At 37.0% G+C, this 24,162-nt stretch overlaps 2 protein-coding genes across 3 annotated transcripts in view; both read right to left on the reverse strand.

Moving 5' to 3' along the window:
• LOC149053037 (nuclear protein localization protein 4 homolog) overlaps positions 1-24,162 on the reverse strand; it is a 281,781-nt gene that overhangs the window by 200,964 nt on the left and 56,655 nt on the right. The window contains exons 1-2 of one of the 2 annotated variants that reach the window (XM_089213653.1): positions 6,061-6,406; positions 5,279-5,409 (exon numbers count right to left, since the gene is read on the reverse strand). The exons of the other annotated variant lie outside the window; for it this stretch is intronic. The gene's annotated coding sequence lies outside the window, so the exon portion shown is untranslated. Of the gene's footprint in view, positions 1-5,278; positions 5,410-6,060; positions 6,407-24,162 lie in introns of those variants that run through there. 2 annotated transcript variants of the gene reach the window in all.
• Positions 10,616-23,524, reverse strand: LOC149053047 (uncharacterized). Its single transcript, XM_089182278.1, has 10 exons — positions 21,495-23,524; positions 19,554-20,851; positions 18,994-19,057; positions 18,437-18,644; positions 17,316-17,680; positions 16,606-16,832; positions 15,246-15,538; positions 14,677-15,015; positions 14,160-14,289; positions 10,616-13,454 (listed from the first exon to the last, which is right to left on the reverse strand). Exons 1-10 carry the CDS (start codon positions 23,191-23,193, stop codon positions 13,392-13,394), a joined length of 4,686 nt encoding a protein of 1,561 aa, XP_089038404.1. The 5' UTR covers positions 23,194-23,524; the 3' UTR covers positions 10,616-13,391.

Consider the following 24,162-nt stretch of genomic DNA (forward strand, 5'->3'; position numbering starts at 1 on the left):
TCTCTTTGCAAGTTTCTACACTAAGTTTTTCTTTGCTTGCAACAAAAATACATCATCAAACCATAGGGAAACCTAACAGAGGTAAAAAAATAAAATACATAATTAATTTTTCATAGATAAGAATCCCTATTTTATTTACAACTTGTCCCATAGGAAAAAAAAAGACCAGGCACACCAGGTTTTCTACTGTTTAAACATAACCTTTCTCTGAACCTTTAACCCCAAATAGTGACAAGCAACTAATTTCTCCTTGCAATATTATCCCTAAATTATCATTATTATCATGAGAATGAATAGAGGACATGATTACTATAACGAAAAAAAGCTCTTGATCATTGAACAAATTCTCCTTGTCAGAACATTAGGAAATACACAGAGAAAAGAATGGAGAATATGCATATATATTGATGTTAGAGTGTAAAGAATTAAAACAGACAATACCAAATGCATGTGTATAAATTAAGGATTCTTTTATATCATTGTGCTTCTATGATTTCCTTGGCTGATAGTGTGCTCTTGCAGGGATTGGCACATGTGAGCACAGGGTGCAGATGGAAAAAGTGTATAATGGCAGAACAATAACATAAGCATCATCTTCCAAATATGATGAATTTCATTCTCTTTTTCTATTGCTCAATTCTATGAATCTAATTTAATCTCACATGTATTTTTAAGGAGAATCCCATGAGCTCAAGTACATTAAATTTTCTTAATTCAAAGTCATGAGTGATGTTTAGAAAGCTTTGGTAACTGCACAAGCCATGGGAGTGCCTTTTGGAAACCTTTCCTAACAAGTAATGAGTAATCATAAATTATGACATGCAAGAGCTGCTTTGTACATTCCTGGTGCACATTTCTCAAAACATTTTTAACCAGTTAGAAAATGCCTTAAGATAATTATATTGTTTGATTTGATCATTCATTAGAATGATCACATCAAGTTTAAATGTTTTTTTTTAAACTATGAAAAAGTTTAACATTGTTTAGTTATCTTAAAAAGCTTTAATTTCAAGCCAGTGTGTAGTATGGAAAACCTGTAACTTAATAACTGACTTAACAAGTTACTTTTCAAAATAATTCACAATAGACCAATCAGGAATGAAACATTTTGTTTCAGTATATAATGATTATCATTAGATTATTTTAAAGGTAACATTTGGATTTAAGTAAAGAAAGCACAACAGTCCTATGTCTAGGTGACTTGCTGTAGTCTCTTATTTATCTTGAGTCCTTAATTTTTGCAAATGACTGTTAATTAAAATTTGGGAGAAAATAACAAAAAAGGACACCAACAATTTGACAATGAAAAGTTAAACCCCATCCCTCTCTCACTGTAGGACAGTACCCACTACATGATAAAAGTATGAACCTGATCAATTCTGATTAAAGCTGACTAATTTGAGAGTATAGGAGTTAGCTTGAGAGTACATGTTTAAGTATGTAAGTACTCAAAATTCTTTGCAATTGTTTAATATCGTGATGTTATACCTCCCAACTCAAAAACCATTTTTTATTTGACCCTAATTTTTCCCTTTGACTTCAGCTCAAGGAACATTTGAGTCTTGGGAAAAGAAAACTTACTGTTTCCCTTGCAGCCAGTCATAAGTACCTAATATGTTCAAGTTCATTAACAAAGTTTGAACTGAAACAAACTCTGGACAGATATGGCAAAGAATGCATTGCATTGAAAAACCAAGGCTTCCTTTTTCTATCACCCCACTCTCTGTTGAAGAACTTAACCCTGTTCACTTGGCTTTACTAAACTACACTTAAGAAACAATCAGTAGAGTTGTTTGTCTAAGTATTTAATCACTTGGCTCACTTTTGTAGTATTCACTCAGTACAACAGATGTGCAAGAGCTACTTTTATCACATGGAAAAGAATGCTTGATTTATTATGGGTTTTATGCTAGTAAATTAGATGTAATTGGTTGTTGCTAGATGATAATCAGAACAAAAGTCAATCAATTTCTGTAATTAAATTTTCTCTGTCTCTTGATAGCAAGAATTATTCTAAACATCTGTCACCAAGTACAAGATACACTACTGTCAAGCAAAATGAAGTCTCCACCAACCCTGACAGGACACTTTTGTGCCCCCCCTTGTCTATCTTGTTGTGACAATAATCGAGTTTGTGGTTTGAAATCTAAAATGGTATCAAAGCTAATTAAACACAGAAAGAAAAGAGAGCCTGGTCAGTCTACCAGGAAACTTACTGCTTGTCTTCTACAGGCTTTGAGAGCTCAAAACTCCTTATCACAAGCATGTTTGGTAATACTGTCTTTCTGGGACACTGACAGAATCCATAAAGAAGGGCCTGAAAAAATTTAAATAAAAACCATCAAGGAAATAAAATATCTAAAACAACTTGACAAATTTTTGGTTGAGCATTAAAACAATCTCAAGCATACTCTCAGAAATATTAAAAACAAACCATGTCAGATTTTCAGTTGAGTGAGTCAACTCTCAGATCTCGGAAGTAAAAGGATCAAGATTTCAGGTAGTTGGTTAAGAGGAGACAATTTGGGACAGATTTGAACACTATAATGATCTTTTTATTTGTCATACACAGTGCTATTTATAACATTGATTGAGCCTAAAAACAGTCTAATATTTCCAGGCTTTCCATGACCCTGGTCTGTGATTGGCTAAAATACTATAATCAACCAATCAAAGACAAAAATGGCAATTTGGTGTCTTGTATTTTGCAGTGCTGTGGCTAAAGTTGGTTTCTTTCTTTTTCTCTTTTTTTTTTCCTTCTTTTTCATATTTTAAAATATTTATTACAAAACCACACATTACATTTACAATACATCAGCTACCTTACTTTTACAAAAAATTACTCATGATCAGTAAATTCCATTATAATCCAACAAATACAATTATTTGCCTGTGGGCAATTGGTCTAAGCCCATCACATGACAGAATATCCCCCAGCTAAAACTGGGGGATATGCAAGAATATACCTCAAGTGATATTCCCCAATTTTCAAACCTTACATTTAAAATCAAAATCTCTGTGTTTATAGATTTGATTCAAGATGAAGAGCGTTGCTATAGGAGGAAAATGTTTCTTTTGTTCACAAAATCATTTCAGAGAACACTGACACACCATAAACAGTAGTCGATTCATTAACATTTTTCTTGTGTGTTGAAAAATATTTGAAGGATAAAAAACATAAAAAATAATATCCATTATATACTGAGCCAAAAAAATCAGAATTTCAGGTAACCAAAATTAGACATCTCTTCAAGACAGATTTATAGGGTAATATCTTATCATCAGTATATATCAAGAGGCAGGTATGCAGGTGAAGGGGAAAATTATAGAAAGGACTGCAAGATGTTGGAGACTTGCTCAGCAAATGTTGATAAGCTGAACAAAACAACAGCATCATTAGTTCAAAAAAGATAAATAAAAGAGAAAAAAAGATGCAAATCTGGTGGTTTGTGGGGATCACAGTCCCAGAGGACTGCTCATAAAGGCCAAAAATACTTTTAACAGTCCAAACAAAAACATTCTCTGTAATATACTTCCACACAAAATAAAAAAAAAACTGAAGAATCAAAGGAAGGTGAACAATTGAAGCAGTTGCTAAAATAAATTACAAATAATAACTTACTTCAGATATAGAAAACAAAATAAAGGAGAGCAAAAGACACTAACATATGTTGTACCAGATCCAGGGAGAAACAGCTGGTTAAAGACAATAGGGAATGATTTAAAGCGAATGAGAAAAATGATAAATAAATCAGAATTAATAAAATTTACAGTAAAGAACTTATACAAAATAAGTAACTTGAGCAAAAAAAAGTAACAGATAAACAAACAAACTGACCATATAGCTTTCTTCACCCTTTTACTTCCAAGATCTGATTGTTAGTTCTCCTCTCTTGCTGTTACATTTTTCCTGGTAAGGGACAAGGATTCAGTGTTAGATCAAGATGACAACTTTGACATGATAAGTCTGCGTATTCTCATTACCTGTTTGCTGGAAAATGTATATTTATTATATGGAGAAGTTGCATATTAATCACATCTGGAAGTTTAAGGGTTAAAAAAACTCTTACAAAATTCTGCAAAGCCTCAAATATAGGAAACTTAGGAAAGAAAAAATTAATCTTATGAATGGCTACATTTTTTTAATCAAAAAAAAAATATATGAAAGTAACAGACTTGAAAACAAAATAGTTTTATAAAAATGCACTGGAAAGAAAAAACTATATGAATTTAAAATAAATTATGTCAATGTGACTTTTTGGCAGCAACAATGCATTTCATTCATTTCTTAAAAGTTTCCTTCTTTCTTTTAATTAAGTCACATAAGGGGGCAAAATTTCAGAAGAAGACACATATTAAACAGTTAAGTTACTCTCTGTAATCCTAAAGTGCAGTGGCAAACAAATCTTCTCAGAGATCACACCACCATAGTGCTTTAACAGCTGACATGTGACTACTCTTTAGTGTTACTCTTTTCACTCCTTTATCCCACTGCGACCATTTAATAAGTTGTCATCAAAAATAAAATATGACTTTGACTAAACTTTTTTTGTTTCATTTCAGTGGTGAGCCAAAGAATCCATTCTACACTTAATTAATTTAACCACAAGTTGCACTATGCTGAAGGGTAAATTGAAACAAAATAAAGCAAAACAAGAAAACCAATAAATAAAAAAACCTGAAGATAAATTTGTCCTGAAGAATTCATTTTAAGCAGCAACTACATGTAACTGCTATTTTTCCATGGAGAAAAACATAAGTAAATCCTTAGCACTATGTAAGCTTAATTAGCCATTTAACTCCCAGAAGTGATTAACATGAAACTTCTCCTGATAATATCCTCACATTATCCAGCAAACAGGTAACAAGAATCCTAGAGCTTATCAGGGAAAAGTTGTTATGCTGATTTAACAACAAATTCTTACAACTAATTTACAAGATAATGTGTAGCAGCTAGAGGGGAGATTTAACAATCAGATCTTGGGGGTTAAAGGGTTATAAAGAAACAAACCAAACCTCACGTGCCTTAGATGTCATTTTTTCATTCTAGGTTCAAAATAACTTTCCTGTTGAGTAATTTGTCACGATTAAGATTAATACGAGCAATGCTCAGAAAAAGAAATGTAAGCATAAACTGGAACAATCCCTAGCTACAACCCCTAGCAGCAACGTGTACCGGCATTTGAATAACCCAGTCTTGGACAATCTTGAAGCTGACTTTGTCAAAACGTACATATACTTGTGCGTAGTGAACACGATGAGTCGACTAAAATCTTACCTCTATTTTGCAATCAGCAAGAGGCTTCGCTAAGCCTGAGATTCTCCTGTTATCTTTTCCCTATGAGCTAATTGCTTCGGGTAAATTTCCATTTTCCTTTGTCTGCCATCTTTAACCGCGCACAATGCATCCTGGAACAAAGCGGAAATGAATTGAGCTACAACCGGAAGTTGGGAATCACTTGTCTTTGTGATACGTGCAAGCTGCGTATCAAACAAACAGACCTTAGAGCCTTCTTAAACACGCTTACAAAATTCTGCCAAAACCAAAATGTAGGAAACTTAAGGACGAAAAAATTATGAATGGTTTATTTTTTTAAGTTTTGTCAGCTGTCAATTGGCTGCCAAATTTAGTCTCTTCACAGCAGGATTCTGCCTGTACTGAAGCAAAACCGGAAAAAAAAATTGAAACAAGGTTTTGGCAGATGGAAAACCTTTTCTAAAGGCATGGTCCATCGAATAATTGCCACGATTGTAGTAAACTTGGCGTGAATTGCTTGTGTGGCAAAAAACTTTTCAACCTGACTTCGTTTGCCCGGTTGTTAAATTTATGAACGACTCGTCACAATATCGCGACGTTGATATCTGTTGTCATGGCTAGAAATCGAAGACATCCTGGCGGCTAAGCATGCGCATAAAAGACAAATTACGGAGTTTAAATATGGCGGCTGCATAAGGCTTTTTGTGGGAAAATTTTGAAAATCAGACTCAGTAATTTTCTGGAAGCGTGTACTAAAAATGCCCTCGTCTGAAATGTATTAGAAGAGTGTCCAGATCACTCACCTCCGTTCTCAAACTCTTACGATTTCGCTACGATCTGCCCCAGTCGAAGAAACTTTAAACCTTTTTGGTGCCCTAAGTGTCTTAAAATGGCTTATGTTGGTCAGCTAAAGCTTCTCCTGCGGCCACAATTGCCCAGGTCTGTTCGATCTCTTCGAAAGCCGACCTTCTAATTGAAGGCTATTTGAAGTCATAAAAGTGTGAATCCACGCTGCCAAGCGACTTCCAAAAGTCCAAAAATATTTTTTTCTTATGGGTCTTGTTCCCAGTAGAGACGTTGACTCAAAAACTAAAATTATAAGATCTGAAAACATTTCAAAGTACTCTTCGATCGCCATTTTGTAAAAACATAGTAACCTAGCCTGTTATGGACAATACCGCTACAGGGCAGCTACTGAAGGCTCAAAGATTGGCATAGATTGCAGCATTGGCGCGAAAATAATTTGACTTGAAAAACAAAATAGTAAGCTTCTTACTTGGACAAGATTTTAACAGCTTCTCGAGCAATATCTCGGAAAGAAAATAATAAAGAAGTTATCAGCGCTGCAAAATGTCTTATACACCTCCATTTGATTCATTTTTAAAATGGAAGTTGGGGATTGAAAGTGACAAGGAATATCATCTTAGCTGTGGACGTACCCTACCCTTTGCTGAAATTGTGGCATGATTTTATCAGGACACAGAAAAATGATAGAAATCACACCTATGGCAATGGCTTTGTAAAAGGTAATTTCCGACATCTTTTGATGTTTAATTTTAGTAGGATGCGCAGACGCAGTAAGGTGAAACGCAGCTCGTGTTGCGTCCGCGACATAAGCCGCTGACTGACCTCGATTTCTATCCATGTTTAAGCCTGTCTCAGTATTGGCCATCTGGGGCAAACTCCGACCTTTTCTTCTATTTCTGGAAATAACGCATCCTTGCTGCAATCATCTTTGCAACGATCTCAATCATTTTCGATCTATTATCTTTGTACTTAATCCGGCTTCTCGGAGCCATTGTCTTAATACCATACACGTTGTATTCGCAAAAAAAACCGACATTTGAAAACAACGACTTGAACGCTAGAGGCGACTTCAGTGTTAACCCGGCTACGTTTTATCATTCCTTAGGGATTTTAGTTCTAATATCCCAATTAAATTTTTGTGCACAGCCTGTGAATCAAATCTATGAAGTAAAATATTGTATCCTTCCTCGTACTAGTTTATAAGAATGAGTTTGCTAGTACCTGTATGGCTTTACACAATGATATTTTCCAGGCTCCAAAATAATCACTTTCCTAATTAACATTTCCCTTATGATCTAATGGCTTGCTCGTCCTGACAGCCCAGCCTCGTGAACTAGTCCGCAACAGTTGTGAGAAGCAAATGAATGACAGAAATAAGCGACCCTGTTCCCTTATACACCCTTCTCAATGCCGTTCGCTTAGTTTAAATGTGGCATTTAAAACATTTTGTATATACTACACATTTTTCTATTTAGCCAGGGTACCTGCATAATTATATGATAATGGTGTTCATAAGAAAATGGTTGGGTTGAAATATATCATAATGTTTTGCCAGCAGGTAACTGCACTAATGGAAAAATGTTTAAAAAAGTGTGCATTCAATGTATATCCTGAGTTGTTGCATCAAGTTGGCCAATTTTAACAAATACTCAAGCCTTTTAAAACCTCTTATGTTAAAATTTTGTCAGAGTGAACCAGTGAAAGTCTTAGTTGATGGTCAAATGAATACTTTTTCAGATCAATAAAATGTATTGTTGTTTTTCATGGTAACCGTGATGTTGCTACAACTCCAGTTTCCAGGACAGAATTTCATAGAGGCTACCATATCAGAATCTCTTTCATGGGTCAATAACAACATCGACTCAACTTTAAAACTAAATATAAAACTTGATTGATCTTTGGATTAGTTTCTGTTATGCACAAAGATATTCTAGCTCTAGCCTGTCTTCATTGAAATCTAACTTTCGCAGCGTAAGAACCAGATGGTAGACAAATTTAGAATTTCAGTGGCTAGGGCTGCCAGGATAGAGGATAGTTGGTTTAAAGACATGTACATTGATATGCAATTACAGCATCGGTCTTTCCAGCCAGAGCAGTTGAAAGAAGAGAATTTAAACATCGACTCGAGTTGAAATGTGACTTTTCTTTCTAGTTTTCTACGCTTATCAGAGGAGTTTGACAGTTTATTTTTTTTTTATTTATTTATTTATTTATTTTTTTATTTTCACTTAAAGCACAAATACTAGAATAATACAAACAAACACAAAGTTAATTACTCTAACGCTTACGCTACTCACTAACACTTATTACGAAATACTGCGTTACATTACATTCACAGTCGGCTAGATTTTATTTATGTTGTGGTTATATAATAATATAAACCTAATTTGTACAAATACTTCTACATCAAATTCCTTTTTTGGTAGAACGACTGTATATACAACTGCGTCTATAACTGTTAATACCCGATACTCATCTATTGAGTTACAATAACATGTTTTCCCATTTTTTATAATGAATAGATTCTTTTTTATTCTTTTTTGCTATCAAAAATTCAAATTTCCGAGTTTCAGATGTTTTAGCCTTCAGTAAGGATACAGACGGCTTGATATTTTTACAACGACATGAATAAATGGTATATTTTCCAAGAATGATTATGTGATTTAACAAACAATTCCCAGGGATATTATCGGAAATACCAAAGAGGATTGTTACCTCATCAAGCTTATCAATTTTCATATTGTAAGTATTTAATCAAGAAATAACCGAAAGCCAAAAGTTTTTAGTGTAAGTACAGCTGATTAGAAGATGCTCAAGAGTTTCTTCGTGATCTCCACAAAAGGTACACATCGGAGAAGGAACCAAATTCATTTTATATAGGATTTTATTGGTGTAGAGAATACGATTTAAGATTTTGTATTGAAAGGCTCTCGTTCTAGTGTCAAGAGTGACTCGACCCGGCAATAGATAAATATTTTTCCAGTCTATATTACCTGAAATATTGTATACGGAATTAAACTTAGATTGGGCAGTCGGAGAAATCTGGATTCGTTTGACCAGGGTGGAATAGATTGATTTTGAAGTCATTCTAGTTATATCTTGAACATTGTCTGAAACAGTTTTGTCAATTCGGTTGTTATTATTCTCTCCAACGTTAAGGAGCTGTTTCCAGTTAGGCGGAATGGCGGAAAAAATGCCTTGTAGGAGTAAGTAATCTGACAAGGAGAGATTTTTCTCTCTAAAAGCGTCCCACCTTTTTAATTTTGAGTCATTTGAGAGAATATCTCCAAGTTTCACAAAACCTGCTTCTTTTATTCTCTTGTTGTATATTGATTTCTTGTTAATCAAGAGGTTCTGGTTGTTCCAGATAGTCACATTTAAAACGTCCTGTTTTGTAGCTATTATATCGTGATTGCCATTAAAGTCAGACAAAACTTCAAGACATTCTTTATAAAAAGAAGATAGTTTACAGGGTAGGCGCGATGGATTGAAATTGCACTGAAGCAGAAAACTGGTTCCTACATTCTTAAGATAATGAGACAAGAAAACTTTCCACGGACTACTATTATCATCTAAATACCTTGCCAGACACACAATTCTTTGAGTTTTAATTAAAGATTCAGGGTGAGGCATTTTGAGGCCACCGTCTTCGTATTCACTAATTAAGGCTAGTCTTTTGACTTTGTCTTTGCCTCTCCACACGAAATTGAATATCACAGAATTTATGCTTTTAATTATATCCTTATCAAAAGAGATAAAGGAGGCCCGATACATAAACTTAGGCATAGCAAATGTTTTGACTAATTGAATTTTACCAATTAATGTTAAGTTTCTCCATTGCCAGCAACTTAAGGACTTTCTTATTGACTTTAAAGTAAGGTCAAAGTTAAGCTCTCTGCTTTTACGCTGATCATAAGTGAAAAATATACCTAGTATTTTAATTAGTTTGACAGTTTAGAGAAAAACCTTTGAAGTAAACAGTCATAAATGGCGACATCAGGAGAAGGTATAGGAGATGCTAAAAACGATTCCGGCACATTGTTTCAGTGACTACTGATCCCGCGTGTAAACCCTTTAATGGACCGGTGATATCTAGATCTTAACTCGAAGTCGTTTAACGTCGTTTCATTCTGTCTAAACCAAAATTAACAAACACGGGCAATAAAATATCATTTCTACCGATACAGACATTTAGGGAAGAAAACATTCTATATTCTTGACAATCCGTTAAAACAATAAGGAACGTCAACGAAAGTCTTCAGCTGCTTGAAAATACCGCTGACTAGCACGCATATTGATATGTTGATCACTTTGCAAGTTATGAGAATATCTTCCTTCCGTTCCACATCTGGTTAACTCTTCGAGAGCCAGTGCATAGGAATTTTTAGAAGTTGAAGGGCTGGAAAATAAACTGACTGGAACTCCGCTTTTAGGGTTGGCTATATAAATCTATATTATATTTGACAGGGACCACTCGTCGAAGCAGGGGTTAACTTGTTGTTGAACTTTCAATGGGGCGAAACCTCTATGAACCACAAAGAATCATGGGAGTTAAGCCTGAGAAAGAGACATTTTGTATTTGATTTTTGCTGAACTTTCACACTTTTTAAGAACAAAAAGGTAGCTCAGCATCTACAAATTTTATAATCTAAGGCCGTTACACGTTTTATACTTATCCACCACACTGAGACAAGGGGAATCTCACTCTGTACAAAATTACGCTGTTAATTCAAGCTAACCACAAACGATTAATTCAACTCAAATAATGTCTAGCATCTAATTTTTCCTTACAGTGTCAACCTAAATCAAAAATTAAGAACACGAGAATATAGTAAGTGATCACTAACTTAAGAAGCTCTTAACTGTTAAACCATTTCTCTTTGTCTGTTCCTTAGGAAATGTACAGAGAATAGTAAGGAGAAAATACATTCTAATTTCAAGCTGTGAAGTATGAAATAAGATGCTTGAGGGTAGTAATGTGCTTCACATGCTCTGGACGACAGAGGTAAATAACGAAATGCGACATCACAGTTATACGGCCAATAACACGGGCTCAAGCGCTCGAGGTTAAAATTCAGCGAAATTTGCGGCGAAAAATAGGGCTTGCATTTAAAACCAAGGCATTTTGTTGTCGTTGAAGGCATTCTCCTATTTCCAGTGTTTTTAAGAAAAAAATTAAATTTTGAAAATATCTAGGGGGTGTACAAAGTTTTTGGAAGTTATTCTGGAAGTTATTCCGTAAAAAAAAAAGCAGCAAGGAAAAAACACTTAGAATCTATAGCATAGAAAATCGAACGTGCAAACGACTCAAAATTCGTTTTCCGCGCCAAAGCATGGCGCGTGAGCAGACGTTATTCAGCTCTGTCGCTCTGGATGTCTGAGTGAATTCCGACCTTAGTATTCGTTAGCTAGCGGTTCTTGAGCGCAAAACTACGAGTAAACATCTTTTCTTTAGAGATATTTTTTCCCTATCTTGAATCGAAAGGAAAACGAACGACCTACTACACATGAATGCTCGACACAGACGCTCTTTGGAGTACTCGCAAATATATTTGACGTAATACAGAAACGATCAGTCTTTGTATGATAAGACTAACGAGAGGCATTGCCTTCAATCTTATCGCAACAAAACTGTTCTGCTAGACTTTTACGATTCACCAAGTTGTGACACAAGGCATCGTGCAAAACTGTGTAAGTGGCTTTGCTGCCTTGTCCTTGTTTCCAATCTATTAACATGTTAAAAGCTTTATCTGCCAACTTTGGGTTGTCTCCATCATAGTTTCTTATTACGGCTGGGCTGAATCCCAGGCGCCTTCCTAATTTGTCCCATTTTCCTTCAAGTTCCAGAGACAGATATTCCAACTCCTCATTTGACGGTTCCCCATCTTTAACTATATATATCCCTGAGGATAACAACAGAGGGAGAATAAGAAATTAGAAAAGGGATGCTTCAAGGCTTTGGCGAATAGATTGAAAAGGTCATAGACAGGCCTACACAGACTCCCTTGTGTGGTTTTACGTTTGCGACGCAAAAGCCTTTAATTAAAGCTTCGCTCTGACAAGTATGTCTTTGAGCGAATAGCGAACAGTTGTGGCGAAAGGCGACTTCTCATTTTTTGGCATTATTCAATACCGAATCGTCTGCCCTAGAGATTGTCAAGCTTGAGCGAGGGGACATTTGCAGCGGCAGGGAACCATTTTCCCAACCCATACATAAACCGAAAAAAAAAACGCTTAGAAAGTTTTCCAGACTCATTATCTATTTCTGACCTCTTATTTTGCGTATGGTCCAACAAGCATCTTGAAAATGGAGGTCATTGACGTCTCCTAGCTATATTCTCCAGCCGTTAATGCTAGAGTAGGTTATAGTTGTTCAAGATACACGGGTGTTGGATTGAGCTCACTCAGTTTTAATTCATTAATTTTTATTCTCCTATATAAGTGGGTAAAGAGGATTTCTAATAAATATAATGCCAGTCTTTCTGCATAAACAAATTTTACCATAAATAAACGCGTAACAACATGCAGACTTGAAAAAAATACAATTAAAAAGGAAAATCCATCGCGCATTTTCAATCTCGGTACCACCTGCAGATTGGCGTATCCTCTTCCTAGGAGCTGCAACAGGGCTGCATGACGATGATTCTGAATTTGGACGCTTTACAACTGAATGTTTCACACTTTGGGAGGAAATACCTGCATAATAATGGGGTTAATGAGATGGCTGGGTTGGGAACTAATGCAAATCTTGTGGCACATATGGTTCGGAAACTTTGATGTGGTGATCCTCGACTGTGATCATCCGGGTAAGACTCAGCGTTCACAAATTAAAGTAGTAAGTTTTGACGATTTCTCCCATAAGTAACAATGAGCATTGACAAATTTGACGAAGGGGGTCGTTGTATGGAAACATATTTGATTCAAGGTTTCATTCGAAAAGTAATAAGGCCATCATTTTAACGATATAGCCGACAGAATAATTTTTTGGAGAATTACACTTATCTATATCTTTCCCGAGCTATTTGGTGCTTTATTCGTTTTCAGCATCAAATTCCCTGCAAGGAGGGACGCACGCACCGTGGTCTGCATTGAGTTTACTGATATAAAACAGAGACAATAAGCCATCACTGTTGAGCGTAAGGGGGGCACGGCTCGATTTATTGACACATGAAGTAAGGCAGGTTATTATGACTTTCCGTTGAGAACACGTGCTTTGTCACTAAATGCTACATTTTCAAAACCCATAGAGCCTATGTTTCTGAATTTACATATTTTAGAACAAGATGACTGGTCTAGTAAATTGTATTTATTCGAACAACAACGAAACCTACAACAAAAACAATATCTTACCACTTCCTTCTTCAAAGTCAGAGGTGACAGGAATAGAAACCTAAATGGAGGAGGGAAAACTTACAATATTACGGGTGAGTATGAGGTGAATAGAAATGAGGAAATACAAAAAATTACTAATTAATAAGAAAAAGGAAAAATAATTAAGAAAAAAGGCCGAGGCATAGAAAGCGACTTTAAAGCAACTAAAAAATAAAAGTAATACACAAAATAAAAAATTTGCAAGGCCCTGCATGTTCATTTACTGTTTCCTGTGGGCAGGATATTTCTTTACCTATTCGACATTCTTCAGTGTTTTTTTTCTAGTGATTCGTCCTTAATAAGTTTCGTGCCGCCTTAAATGACCTCATTATCTTACTCGGAAAAAGGTTTACAACTTCTAGGAGAAGGAAACCTAGAAATAAAGAACTTGCTAAAATGGCTTCTTTTCATCTTAGTAAGTGGTCTGACAACAGGCAATGCACTTTGGAAGTAAGGTGAAATATTTTTGTTGAGAATTTGACTGCATTTTTACTTCCAAAGAGCGGTCGTAATTATTCCCATACAAACTAAAATTTTCGCCATGACTCTTATTTCGCAAGATGATCATCTCACAACTGGAGCTTGGGCTGCCTGTGGTTAAAGCATTGCTAATCCTTTTAATTCATTGTCATCTACTATAATAAGGTTGGCATCAATACTATATTAGCTCTGGGCTAAAAGTGCATTTAATTAGCAAAACCACAAACCGCAAGATGTCACTTACTTGAGACGCTAACACCATGATAATGTTGCACAAAAGTTCCTGATTTTGGTCGCAAAACTTCACTACTGGAACACTCTCACTTCTTAGGCAAACTTCACCAGCTGTGTAATAAACTTCGTTTTCGTGGAAGCTATTAAAAAATAAATGAATTTAAATGAGGTAAACCCAATGTACACCAGTCGAGTCTTCGTCTAGAATAGCGCACGTTTTGAAATATTTTCTTACAATCGAAAATGACAGCAAATTTGACGAGAGGCCTACTGAATATTTAAAATCGAGCATTTGAAGACAATTAAGTCCAAACAAAACCAACATGTATACCTCTATGGCTCTATTGATTGATAAGAAACCTAGAAAAGCCATGGTGAAAAATGGTTAACTGACAATTGAACAATGTACAATTTTACAATGGAATGAATACATCATTTCTATGTAAAACTAGCATGAACGTATTTAGAAGTATTCAAATGAATCATATGTGCTTGATGGGCCAAAAATAAATTATATTATATAATACCTCACAAATTGTAAGGCATTTTTCTGGTCTGTGCCCTGGGGTATGATTGCCTCGGAAAGAGACACCACAATTTTCTCCTCTCCATAGACTGGTTTAGAAGAGCTGCCTTCGTCTTTGTAGGGCACGACACACTCTGATATTTGCCGTTTTACATCATAATACAGTCTTTGAGGGTAGCAAAAAAGTTTGAGTCCAAAATGATCACGAACACCGGTCTCACACAAGCACGTAAAAAATCGGGCATGCTGAGGCCTAGACCTACTGCAAAGTTTCCCTAAAAACTCTGTGAGGCCTGAAGCAGATTGTAAAAGTGATCTGATCAACTTGATTGGACGGAATCTGCCAAAAAAGAAAAGTAAAACCAAATACAGCTCAAGCAACCCAACGGAAATGATTATTAGCCATTGCACACTAATCTTGAGTCTACGTACTCGAGTAATCATTTTATTTATTGAATCTATATTGAACTAAAAGAAATACATGCATGTATGACTGTACACTAAAATACTGTTAAATTTCCTCTAAGTCTTGCGTATTTTTTTTAAATAAAGCCGACAATAAATACTTACCCAGAGAAATGTCTAACTTTGAATTGCGCTTTCCCATTTAGAAGACGTGGCGGTTCATCCAATTGATCTGTAATGTCTTTCCAGTCATGTGGTTCAACTAGAGACTTACAGTGTAATATCCTCAGTTCACCAGGACATAACTCTGCTGGCTCTTGCTTTCCTCTACGGAGGGTAAGAGGAATCCTTATTGTTACAGGCGCGATGAGAGTAACATTTTGAGAGCTTGAAATGTAAAGAACTGGACCAACAAGTCCTCCCTCTCCTTTTAGCTCACTGCTTGGGAATTCTTGTACCTGGATTTAAAAGCAAAACAAGTTATGTTGGACATATTCAACTACTCCCAGCATAAAGTTCATTTGCTTTACATTGTGAAAAGTGAATTTCAGGATGAAATTTCAAAACTACCTAAAACTATAGTACACAATGTAAATGTCCTCTCAAAGTTTTATGTAGCAATATAAGCATTGTTATGAAAAAATGTATATATTGGACTTACCATAAAAATTCTGATTGGTCAGGAGCACTCAATCAATATACAATTAAGTGTGAAGTTATCATTATAATAACCCGATATCTGCAGCAGATATTGCAGGTATCATGTCGATTTCAACCTCTGCCTAGTTTCCAAGCCCTGACTGTCTGTGAAGTATTCTTAAACTTTTGTAAATTTAGAGAGAAGTGTCTTCCTTAGCAGTTTGTTTAAAAGATGTATAATAAAAAAATAATTTAATTTAGTTTTTGCATGATATCATAACTCATCAAACCCTATGTCTGTGCTATCTTTGGCTCCCACGGATAACTCAGACCTTGGTTTTGCTAATTCATCATGATATCATGCTTAACTTCATCCACTAACTGCATTAATTGCAAACTAATACAAAGCGCAAAACCAATTTACCTGACAGGAATGATTTCAATTTGACATTTATGTCTAAGCAAAACAAAAACAAATGTTCTGTTTGTTGCTTAGAATGAGTTCTCCAAAACCTAGTTTTTAAAAAGGGAATTGCCAGGATTCATGACTACATTTTGGGACAGTAGTACCACAAATAATTTGAAGTTACCAAAACTAGTGATTAGAACATTACTACATGTATCTTCACAAACATGAAAGCACATGCACAACTGTCCTGTATTTACCTTAAAGTTGTTAATTAATATCTCTCTTTCCATCAATATTGCCACCAAGTTCATGGAGTGTATGGCAAGTAACTGAGGGTACAGGTTTTACTATTGCAACACCTTTGTTTTATCTCCTTGCTTTTGACAATCCCCTCACGCCAATCCTATGACTTTCAAAACTGGAAAATGAAAAAGTTGCAGGACTCATGCATGTATATAATTTTATAGTTCCATGCACCTTGATTGTCACACAGAAATCTTGATAAACAGGAACACAACTCTGAGGAATTTGGACACTGACATCAGGAAGGTCAGGCACAATACAGGTCAATTCCGGGCCTCCTGCAGTACCTCTTGAAAAGGTGAAAGACTTAGGACGCCAGATTGCAGCAAATGAAGAAACTGCTGATTTTGTACAAACAGCTTGTGCAAATGGGAAAAGCCACTGGGGAACTGTTGAAGTTTCTGCGTGAAAATAAAAATAATGGTTGAAATTGCTTCCTTTAGCCGTGTTTTGAAGTCTTCAAGTCTTTAATTCTTTTGCTTCAAAGAATTAATTCTGCAACAACATGGTGATTAAGATAAATTTATATTATAATGATTAAAATGCATTGTAGACTTCTTGTAATATCTATGCCATAATTACGCGTACTGCTTGGATGCAACTACAGGTAAAATAAAAAAAATAAAAACTCTGTTGGAGTGTAGTTCGGAGGTCATGCATTGCAGAGATCAACATCAGTATCTGAATCAGTGCACACCTACTCCTCCCCTAAGCCAATAATAGTCAACTGCTAAGTTTAGGTTACAAGCTCGGGTTAATTTTGGGTCAGGAGAGGGGAGGTGTACAATTACTCAGATACTGACATTGGTACCAGTGAAAAGGGAGCCTGAGAATATAATTCAATAAGTTGTTCACACTTGCATTTCATAACAACATAATGGTACCTGATCCATGCCAAGTATTCTCTGTCTTCAATTCCTTCCATTCATTGTTCTCTTGGTCAATCAGTTGCTTGATAACCACCTCATACCCCTCCAAATTTGGGGCACTGTGCAACAAAGCTACTATCAATCTTGTTCCTTCAACACTTTCCTTGTACTCCAGATCTGGTGGGCCATCATGAGATAGTTCAATAACACTACTAACCAATATCTCATCATTAGCAATGGGTGGGGAGAGGATTCTGGGGTTCCACAGTAAGCATCTACATGTAAATGGCAAGGGATGTTGGATAGCCTCACTGCAAAGTTGGATAGAGGCACCCGCTTCCCTTATGTGCCATGTGTCTTCCTTACCTCCGATTTTTCCTCTGAAATACAAAGGAAAATTAATCACTCAGCATTTTCAGAGCATTTTTGTGCAAGTGGAGTAAGCAATGACAAGGGAATTAAAATTGCAAGTAAGAAACTTGCTCAGATAATGACACTTAACCTCAAAACTAAATCTAATAACTGTTCTAGACCTTTTTGGTTAATTTTTTTTCAGTCAGTTATTAAAGTTATTACTTTTTGCAACCCGCGAAACAGGCCATGTGAGCATAACACGTCACGCAATACATCACGCTGGGTTTGTCCAGTTGATTTTGATGATCGCAAGGCAATGTTGAGTTTGTCGCTCTAAACAGTTGTGCTTTGTGGTCCATAACAGCGTAAAATCATTAATTATGGAAACAAATTTGCAGAAAGGAGGGCTAGTTAAATGCGTAACTGTAAGAATTCTTTCAGAGTGTGCGCGTGTTGTTTTGTAAATAACACTGTAACGTATTTTAACTTGCTTGTGTGTCCTTTTAATAGGCCTTAGGTAAGAAGAGAGGTTCATCAGTATATTTCATAACATATGATCTCGTGGTAATTCTGAAAAACACAAACAGTTCCATTGACGTCATCTAATCCATTCATGATAAATATGCAGCGAAAAAGCATCGATCTCTCTCCAGAATGGATCTTTTTTGGACGTCGAAACAACCTTCGGCCATAAATTTCCTTACAACAACTTGCAATGTTTGCCCCGTGGCGATTCCAGAAATCATTGCGCAAACGCAAGCGACTCATTCATCTCCACTTACTCGTGTATCTTTATCCTATCTGGATCTTGTTCCTGCTCACTTTTTAACTCTTCGTCATCTTCTTCTTGAATTGCTAGTTGTTGCACTTGCTGACTAGCCTCTGGAATCTCTTCGCTACCATCGGAACTATCGTGATCATCATCATCATCATCGGAAGGAATGTCAACTTCGTTGTCACCGTCATCGTCCTCATTGAGCAGCTGTTCAGCTTCTTAAATAACAAAGTTTTTTTACTTGAAAAGGATTCACCAGTGAAAAGCAAATCCTGCATTTTTCAAAACAATTACAATAAAGCATCGTTCGCCTACGCCCCGTGGAAAGACGAACCTTACAAAACATCAACCATGCTCATAAATAACGAAAGACACTCGCGTTCTCTCGGACATATTAGTAAAAAGAAAGCCTGCAACTAGGCTTATATAAAAAATCCTTTTTAACCACGTTTTTTATAAGTGTAATTGCGGGCGTTTTTAACTATTGTCTTCAAGACACCGCCTTTGTCTTTCGTTATTTAATATATGCGCGACTTATGGTCAAAGTATTCCCTCATCAAATACCTTTTGCTCCATGAGAAAGGAATCCTTTCACGGTTCCCATCAAAGTTCCGCTCTGTTTGGCTCCCTGAGTGAGCATTTAAACGGAAAAAAGTTCAGAGAATCGCCATTAATCCGAATCTAAGTAACGTAAATGGGCTAATAAAAAGCAAAATGTGTTGAGCCACCAAGGATAATGTAGCATGCTTGGACAATGTAAGGATAACACTTTTGGTAAGTCTAAGATGCATTTGTTCCACAAGGAGACTAGCTGGGTAGATTTCGCGAGATTGCTCGGTTCAACCAATTAGAGAGTGAAAAACTAATGAAAGTTAGCGATTGTACTATTATGTATACTAAAATAAAACCCTTAAGAACTTCGTAATAGACCTCGCTCACATTAGAGTCTCTGTGCCTCAGTGGTAGAGCACCGGGGCGCAGAATCCGAAGGTTTGAGGTTCGATTCCTCATGAGGAATTTTTTCTTTGTCCCACGCTCGTGACAAGACGGAAAACATCTTTCTCTTAACTAGACCCCATTCAAGTTGATGTCAGCCATTAATAGGTTAAAGAGCTTTGTCATACCTTTAACAAACTCTCATACTTCTGTTTCTTCCTCTCTTTCGTCTGTGATGTAGCCATTTCTACAAGGTTGGTGAGAATGTCGATTCTGTCGTGCTCTGACATTCCTTCCTTCTTTCTTTTCCATTTCTCTTCATAAAATCGAAAGGCTTCGTTACTGTACTTTTCGCCCTTACTTTTCTCGGAAAGCTGTGCACAGAGCTCGCAGAGAGTTTGCAGAATTTCCTCTCTCTTGGTGTCTGGTAACTTTCTCGTGTCCGGTGAATTCCAAGCGCCTTCATAAAACCATAGAGCTTCTTTTTGGTATCTCTCCTGTGTTTGACGGTCGCCAAATTCACCAAGCCTTTTTTTTAATGAATCAATAATTCTCTTGTTGGCGAGTGAAAATTCAAACCCTTCGAAGGCTCTTTCTTCGTCCCAGTGACGAAGAAAAAAGTGGAATGCTTCTTGTCGAAACTGATCTTTTCTCTCTCCTTTGCGAAGAATCGCTTCGTACCCCTCAACGATGCTGACCATGACCTCGCTGTGGTTTCCTTGGCCCAGAGACTTCTCAATCTTCCATGCTTCCTCATAAAACTTTTTCGCTTCGTCAGAGTCCTCCAAGTCTCGACAAATCTCCGCAATTTGGAAAGCACTTCGAGCAGTGTCAGGGTGCCTTCCCAAAATGACCTTCCGGATCTCGTAAGCGTTCTTTGCAGGTTGGTAAGCGTCTTCAAAGTTTTGCAACCAACAGTACGCGTTAGCAATGTTTCGATTGAACAGAGCAGTGTTCAGCATGCCCGGGATTTTTAGCTCCTTAGCGAGCTCTATGGCCTCTTTGTAGAATTCGATTGCCTTTTCAAATTGTTTCTTTCCTTCATAAACCGTCCCGATCTGTCCTTTGAAGAGAGGCATGTCAAAATGTTTCATTGAGCCAGAAAGCTGTTGTCTCATATCGTATGCTCTCATGTAGTACTTTATGGCCTCGTCATGTTCTCCTAGCTTGTTGTGGCAGTTTCCAATGGCGTTTAAGCACCTTGAAGTGCTTGTGTGGCTGTGAAGTACATTTTCCATTATCTTCAGCGCCTTGTGCAAAATCCTCAGTGATTTGGCCATATTCCCAGCTCTGTAATAAACTTCACCCTTAGAGAACAGGTAGGAACTCTTGGTCAACCTAAAGGATTCTTTGCTCTTAATTTCCTTCTGCACTTTGCTAAGTAACTCTTTCGCTCTCCTCGCGACTGTCAATGCTCTCTGCCATCCCTCAAGTTTAAGAACCATCAATGTTTCGTGGCATTTTAGTTCTGCTCGAAGCAAGGAACCTAAAAAGACAAGGAAAACAAGTTTTCTCTCCCTCTTAGTTTTATGCACATTCTTAACCAGAGAGCGTTTTTATCTCTTCTTAGAAGGTCAATGAGAGTTAACTTCAGGAATGTTTAGAGAAAGTTTGGGTAGGGATGCATCTGCCTCTTCAAACCCTGAACCAATTCAGGAAGTTACCCTCTACGAGATTAAAAAAAAAAATGCGTAAATTGCGACAAACGACCTTATTGGGCCTGGTCAACAAAACTGAGAAAAAGTATACCGAATCTTAGTGCAAATACCCTGTATAACTTCATCGCGAAAGATCTTTGGGCGTTTGAACAGATTCGAACAAAATAATAAGGCGGTAAGCTCCTTACCGGAAGGGTCAGATTACACTCAATAGCTTTGATTGTGTGATCTGATCGCCTGGGTGAGTGAAGTCCTGAGAAGGACTGCTGTCGGAAGTGGTGACTGAAGTTTCGACAACCTGAGCTAAAGTAACCACCAGAGTCAAGTAAACTGTCATTGTCAGTCGAATTTAGTTAATTTTGTTTTGTTAGTTTTTCCATCGAGTCGATGGCTAAGTTATACTACCGAAGTATCCAGAAAAAACTCCCTACGTAAACTAAGACTTTTTGCTAGGAAGTAATAAAACTCTACCTTCCTTTCCATCTTCCTTGACCTTTTCGGCCCAGCAATTAAAAATTTTCTTCCTTGCTTTTACGTCAAGCATGGCCTCGAAGAGATAAAAGATCATAACACTTCCACGATGCTCTTTTGGGATAAGAAGATGGTCTGACTTGAAAGAAATATCCAAAGTAAGTTCAAAGTTTGGTTTGTCAAGATCAAAATTATCGAAGGCATTCATGTAGTCTTTGTCCAAAAGCTTGGAAATGTCTACCATTTTGGACATGAAATATTTACAAAACCTGGCTTTTGCCTTATCGTAAACTTTGACGAACTTCTTTTGGTTACTACCGATGCTTCTCAGAAATGTTCGCACCAAAGGGTGGATGTCATATGTGAGTTCTTTCACGTCAGGGTCTACCGTTAGCACTTCACTATTCCTGAGACCTTCTAGTTGTATAACAGCTTCTGACGAGTCCACTTCAAGGACTTCGGCTGCTGCTTCGACAGAGAAAGAGCGACAGAACAGTGACATCGAAATGGCAGAATCTTTTAACTGTTTACTTGGCAAGAAGAAAAACATTTTTCTCAAACAGCTTTCTTGCTCTTTATCAATGCCTTCCTTTTCAGAGTCGAATACGTCTCTCTCTCCACTCTCCTCTGCTGGTGGTATTCCCGATTCTTGTGGCTCGGCTGTTAGTGGCTGCTCAATCGTTTCCAGAATCTTGGTGTCATCTGCTATTTGTTGCCTCAATATTGCTGCCATTCCTTTTATTATAAGGGGATTCCCTCGGCATATCTGCAGTAGTTTCTCTATCTGATCCTCTCGAACGCTGCCAATTCTCTGACTTTGGAATAGAGCACTTGATGAAGCTTTCTCTAAGGCCATAACTTCGTAATTGTCAACGTTGGCCAACTTTGCGTGACTAAGTGTTGATCTTGATGTCAACAAAATCTTCAATTTCGATTTCCCCGGATAATCCTTTGGACCTAGAAGTTCTTGCAGAAACGTCACAAAATTGGCATTACGGGAGGTGGAAGCTTCATCATCTCCTCCTGCAAATTTATCGACGTTATCAAGGAGCAGCAAAATGTCACTGTGTTGCTCTGCCTGCCTTAACTGTTGCATTAATTCAACCACTGGATTTGCTTGGAAGCTTATGATCGTTTTGTCTGGTGCTAAAGCGTTTAAAACGTGAAAATGAACGTCTTCCATCTCTGTGATGTCTCTAAAATCAGCCTTGAATTTCCTCCCTGGCCACTTCGAAATGGTTTCCATGGCCAATTTCGTCTTGCCTACACCACTAATTCCATGCAAATTGACAACACACGAACTCCCCGTTGTCAACGTTGCCATAACTTCCTTTAGGTCACGTTCCCTGCCGGTCAAACCTGATTCTCCCTTTCCAGGACTGACCTCTTGTTGGCGGTTTTCCTTAAATTGTTGAATTTTTTCCTTTAGCGACTTTTTCTTGGACGTTTTCGGGCTTAGAAACCCCTCCAACAAAGTCAGATTGTCCTCCGATACAAGACCCTGCTGAGCAAATAATTGGAGGCATGAGTACAAATCTTGTTCTCCTTGATCCTCAAACTTGCCCCTAAAATTAGTTTTTATGGACGATACAGCATGCCTTAGTTCTTCGGGGCTGAGTTCATCGGACACTCCTCGAAGAAGCTTTTGTAAACGAGGAGAAATTTCTCCAGAAGCGGAGATTGTCTCGACGGACGCCATTTTTGTTTAGCGTCGGTGGAGGCAATGTCGCACGACACGTGGCCGGCGTAATGTCTTCAAATTTATGCAGGAGAATGATATGATTTGTGACTGACAAAAGCAATTTTATTTACGTCACCCAGGAATTTACCTTTAGTGACCGATCTCAGTTGTTATCATACAAAGCAGTTCAGTTGAGAAGCCGTTGTTTTAAACTTTTCTGAACGATTGAGTAGGAAAGTAGCTATGTTTATCACTAAGTAAAAGAGCACCTTTAATTAAAATAATTGATTTGATTTGCAGTACTTAAAGCATGAAACCACTTATAATTAAACGCCCTTTGATAAGCTATTAATACGTCTTTCGCATCCTCCGTTCCATTAACACGAATTTTAATCTTAGCAAAGCTGCTCTTCGGCTGTATTTCTGAAAGCGATTTCACCAGCAGTCACAACTTGACGACTGGTCTGCCTTTCAGCAAAGCGAATGCCGAGAGAGTCGGGGTTAGGAACCAATCTTTCACGGCTCGTTCCACTCTGTAAGCGGGAGTCGAAGAAACTTCTCTCTTAAAGCATTTTCTTTAGCTCACTTTTGCGTTACAATTGATCAATAGAGTGTGAACTATCGTTAATGAACTGGCCCGCCTCTGTTAACTAATTAGCATTATAACAATTAAACGTGAGTGCCAAAATCAAATAAGAGCTTTACATTTACATGCCTAAAAAACGCGTGCTTAACTCAGATTAAAGAAATTTTTTTCCGAAGTCGAAACTTTTTCTCTCAAAGTATTTATTTAGTTCACGTTTTCGTTACATCGGATGAATAGAGTGTGAACTGTCGTTAACAATCTGTTCCGTTGCTAAATAATTTGTATGAAACGATTTTTTCTTACTCTCTCGCTTTCGCTCGGAATTCGCCTTTACCTATTTTATAGGCCACCGTTGTTTCTCTTTACGCGCCTCCTAACCTGTTTTGCCACCACAAATGTCA

The sequence above is a fragment of the Pocillopora damicornis genome, chromosome 1 (genome assembly GCF_964200805.1).
Source record: "Pocillopora damicornis chromosome 1, jaPocDami1.2, whole genome shotgun sequence".
Lineage (NCBI taxonomy): Eukaryota > Metazoa > Cnidaria > Anthozoa > Scleractinia > Pocilloporidae > Pocillopora > Pocillopora damicornis.

What these genes read in the sequence shown, in the direction of transcription:
- LOC149053047 (XM_089182278.1), bottom strand. Translation starts at nt 23,193, where the DNA reads ATGGCGTCCGTCGAGACAATCTCCGCTTCTGGAGAAATTTCTCCTCGT. An exon ending in AGTATGAGAGTTTGTTAAAG is followed by an intron (nt 19,058 to 19,553) that starts GTATGACAAAGC and finishes ATGCTCACTCAG; the next exon opens with GGAGCCAAACAGAGCGGAAC. An exon ending in ATTTCTGTGTGACAATCAAG is followed by an intron (nt 15,539 to 16,605) that starts GTGCATGGAACT and finishes TTTTAAATCCAG; the next exon opens with GTACAAGAATTCCCAAGCAG.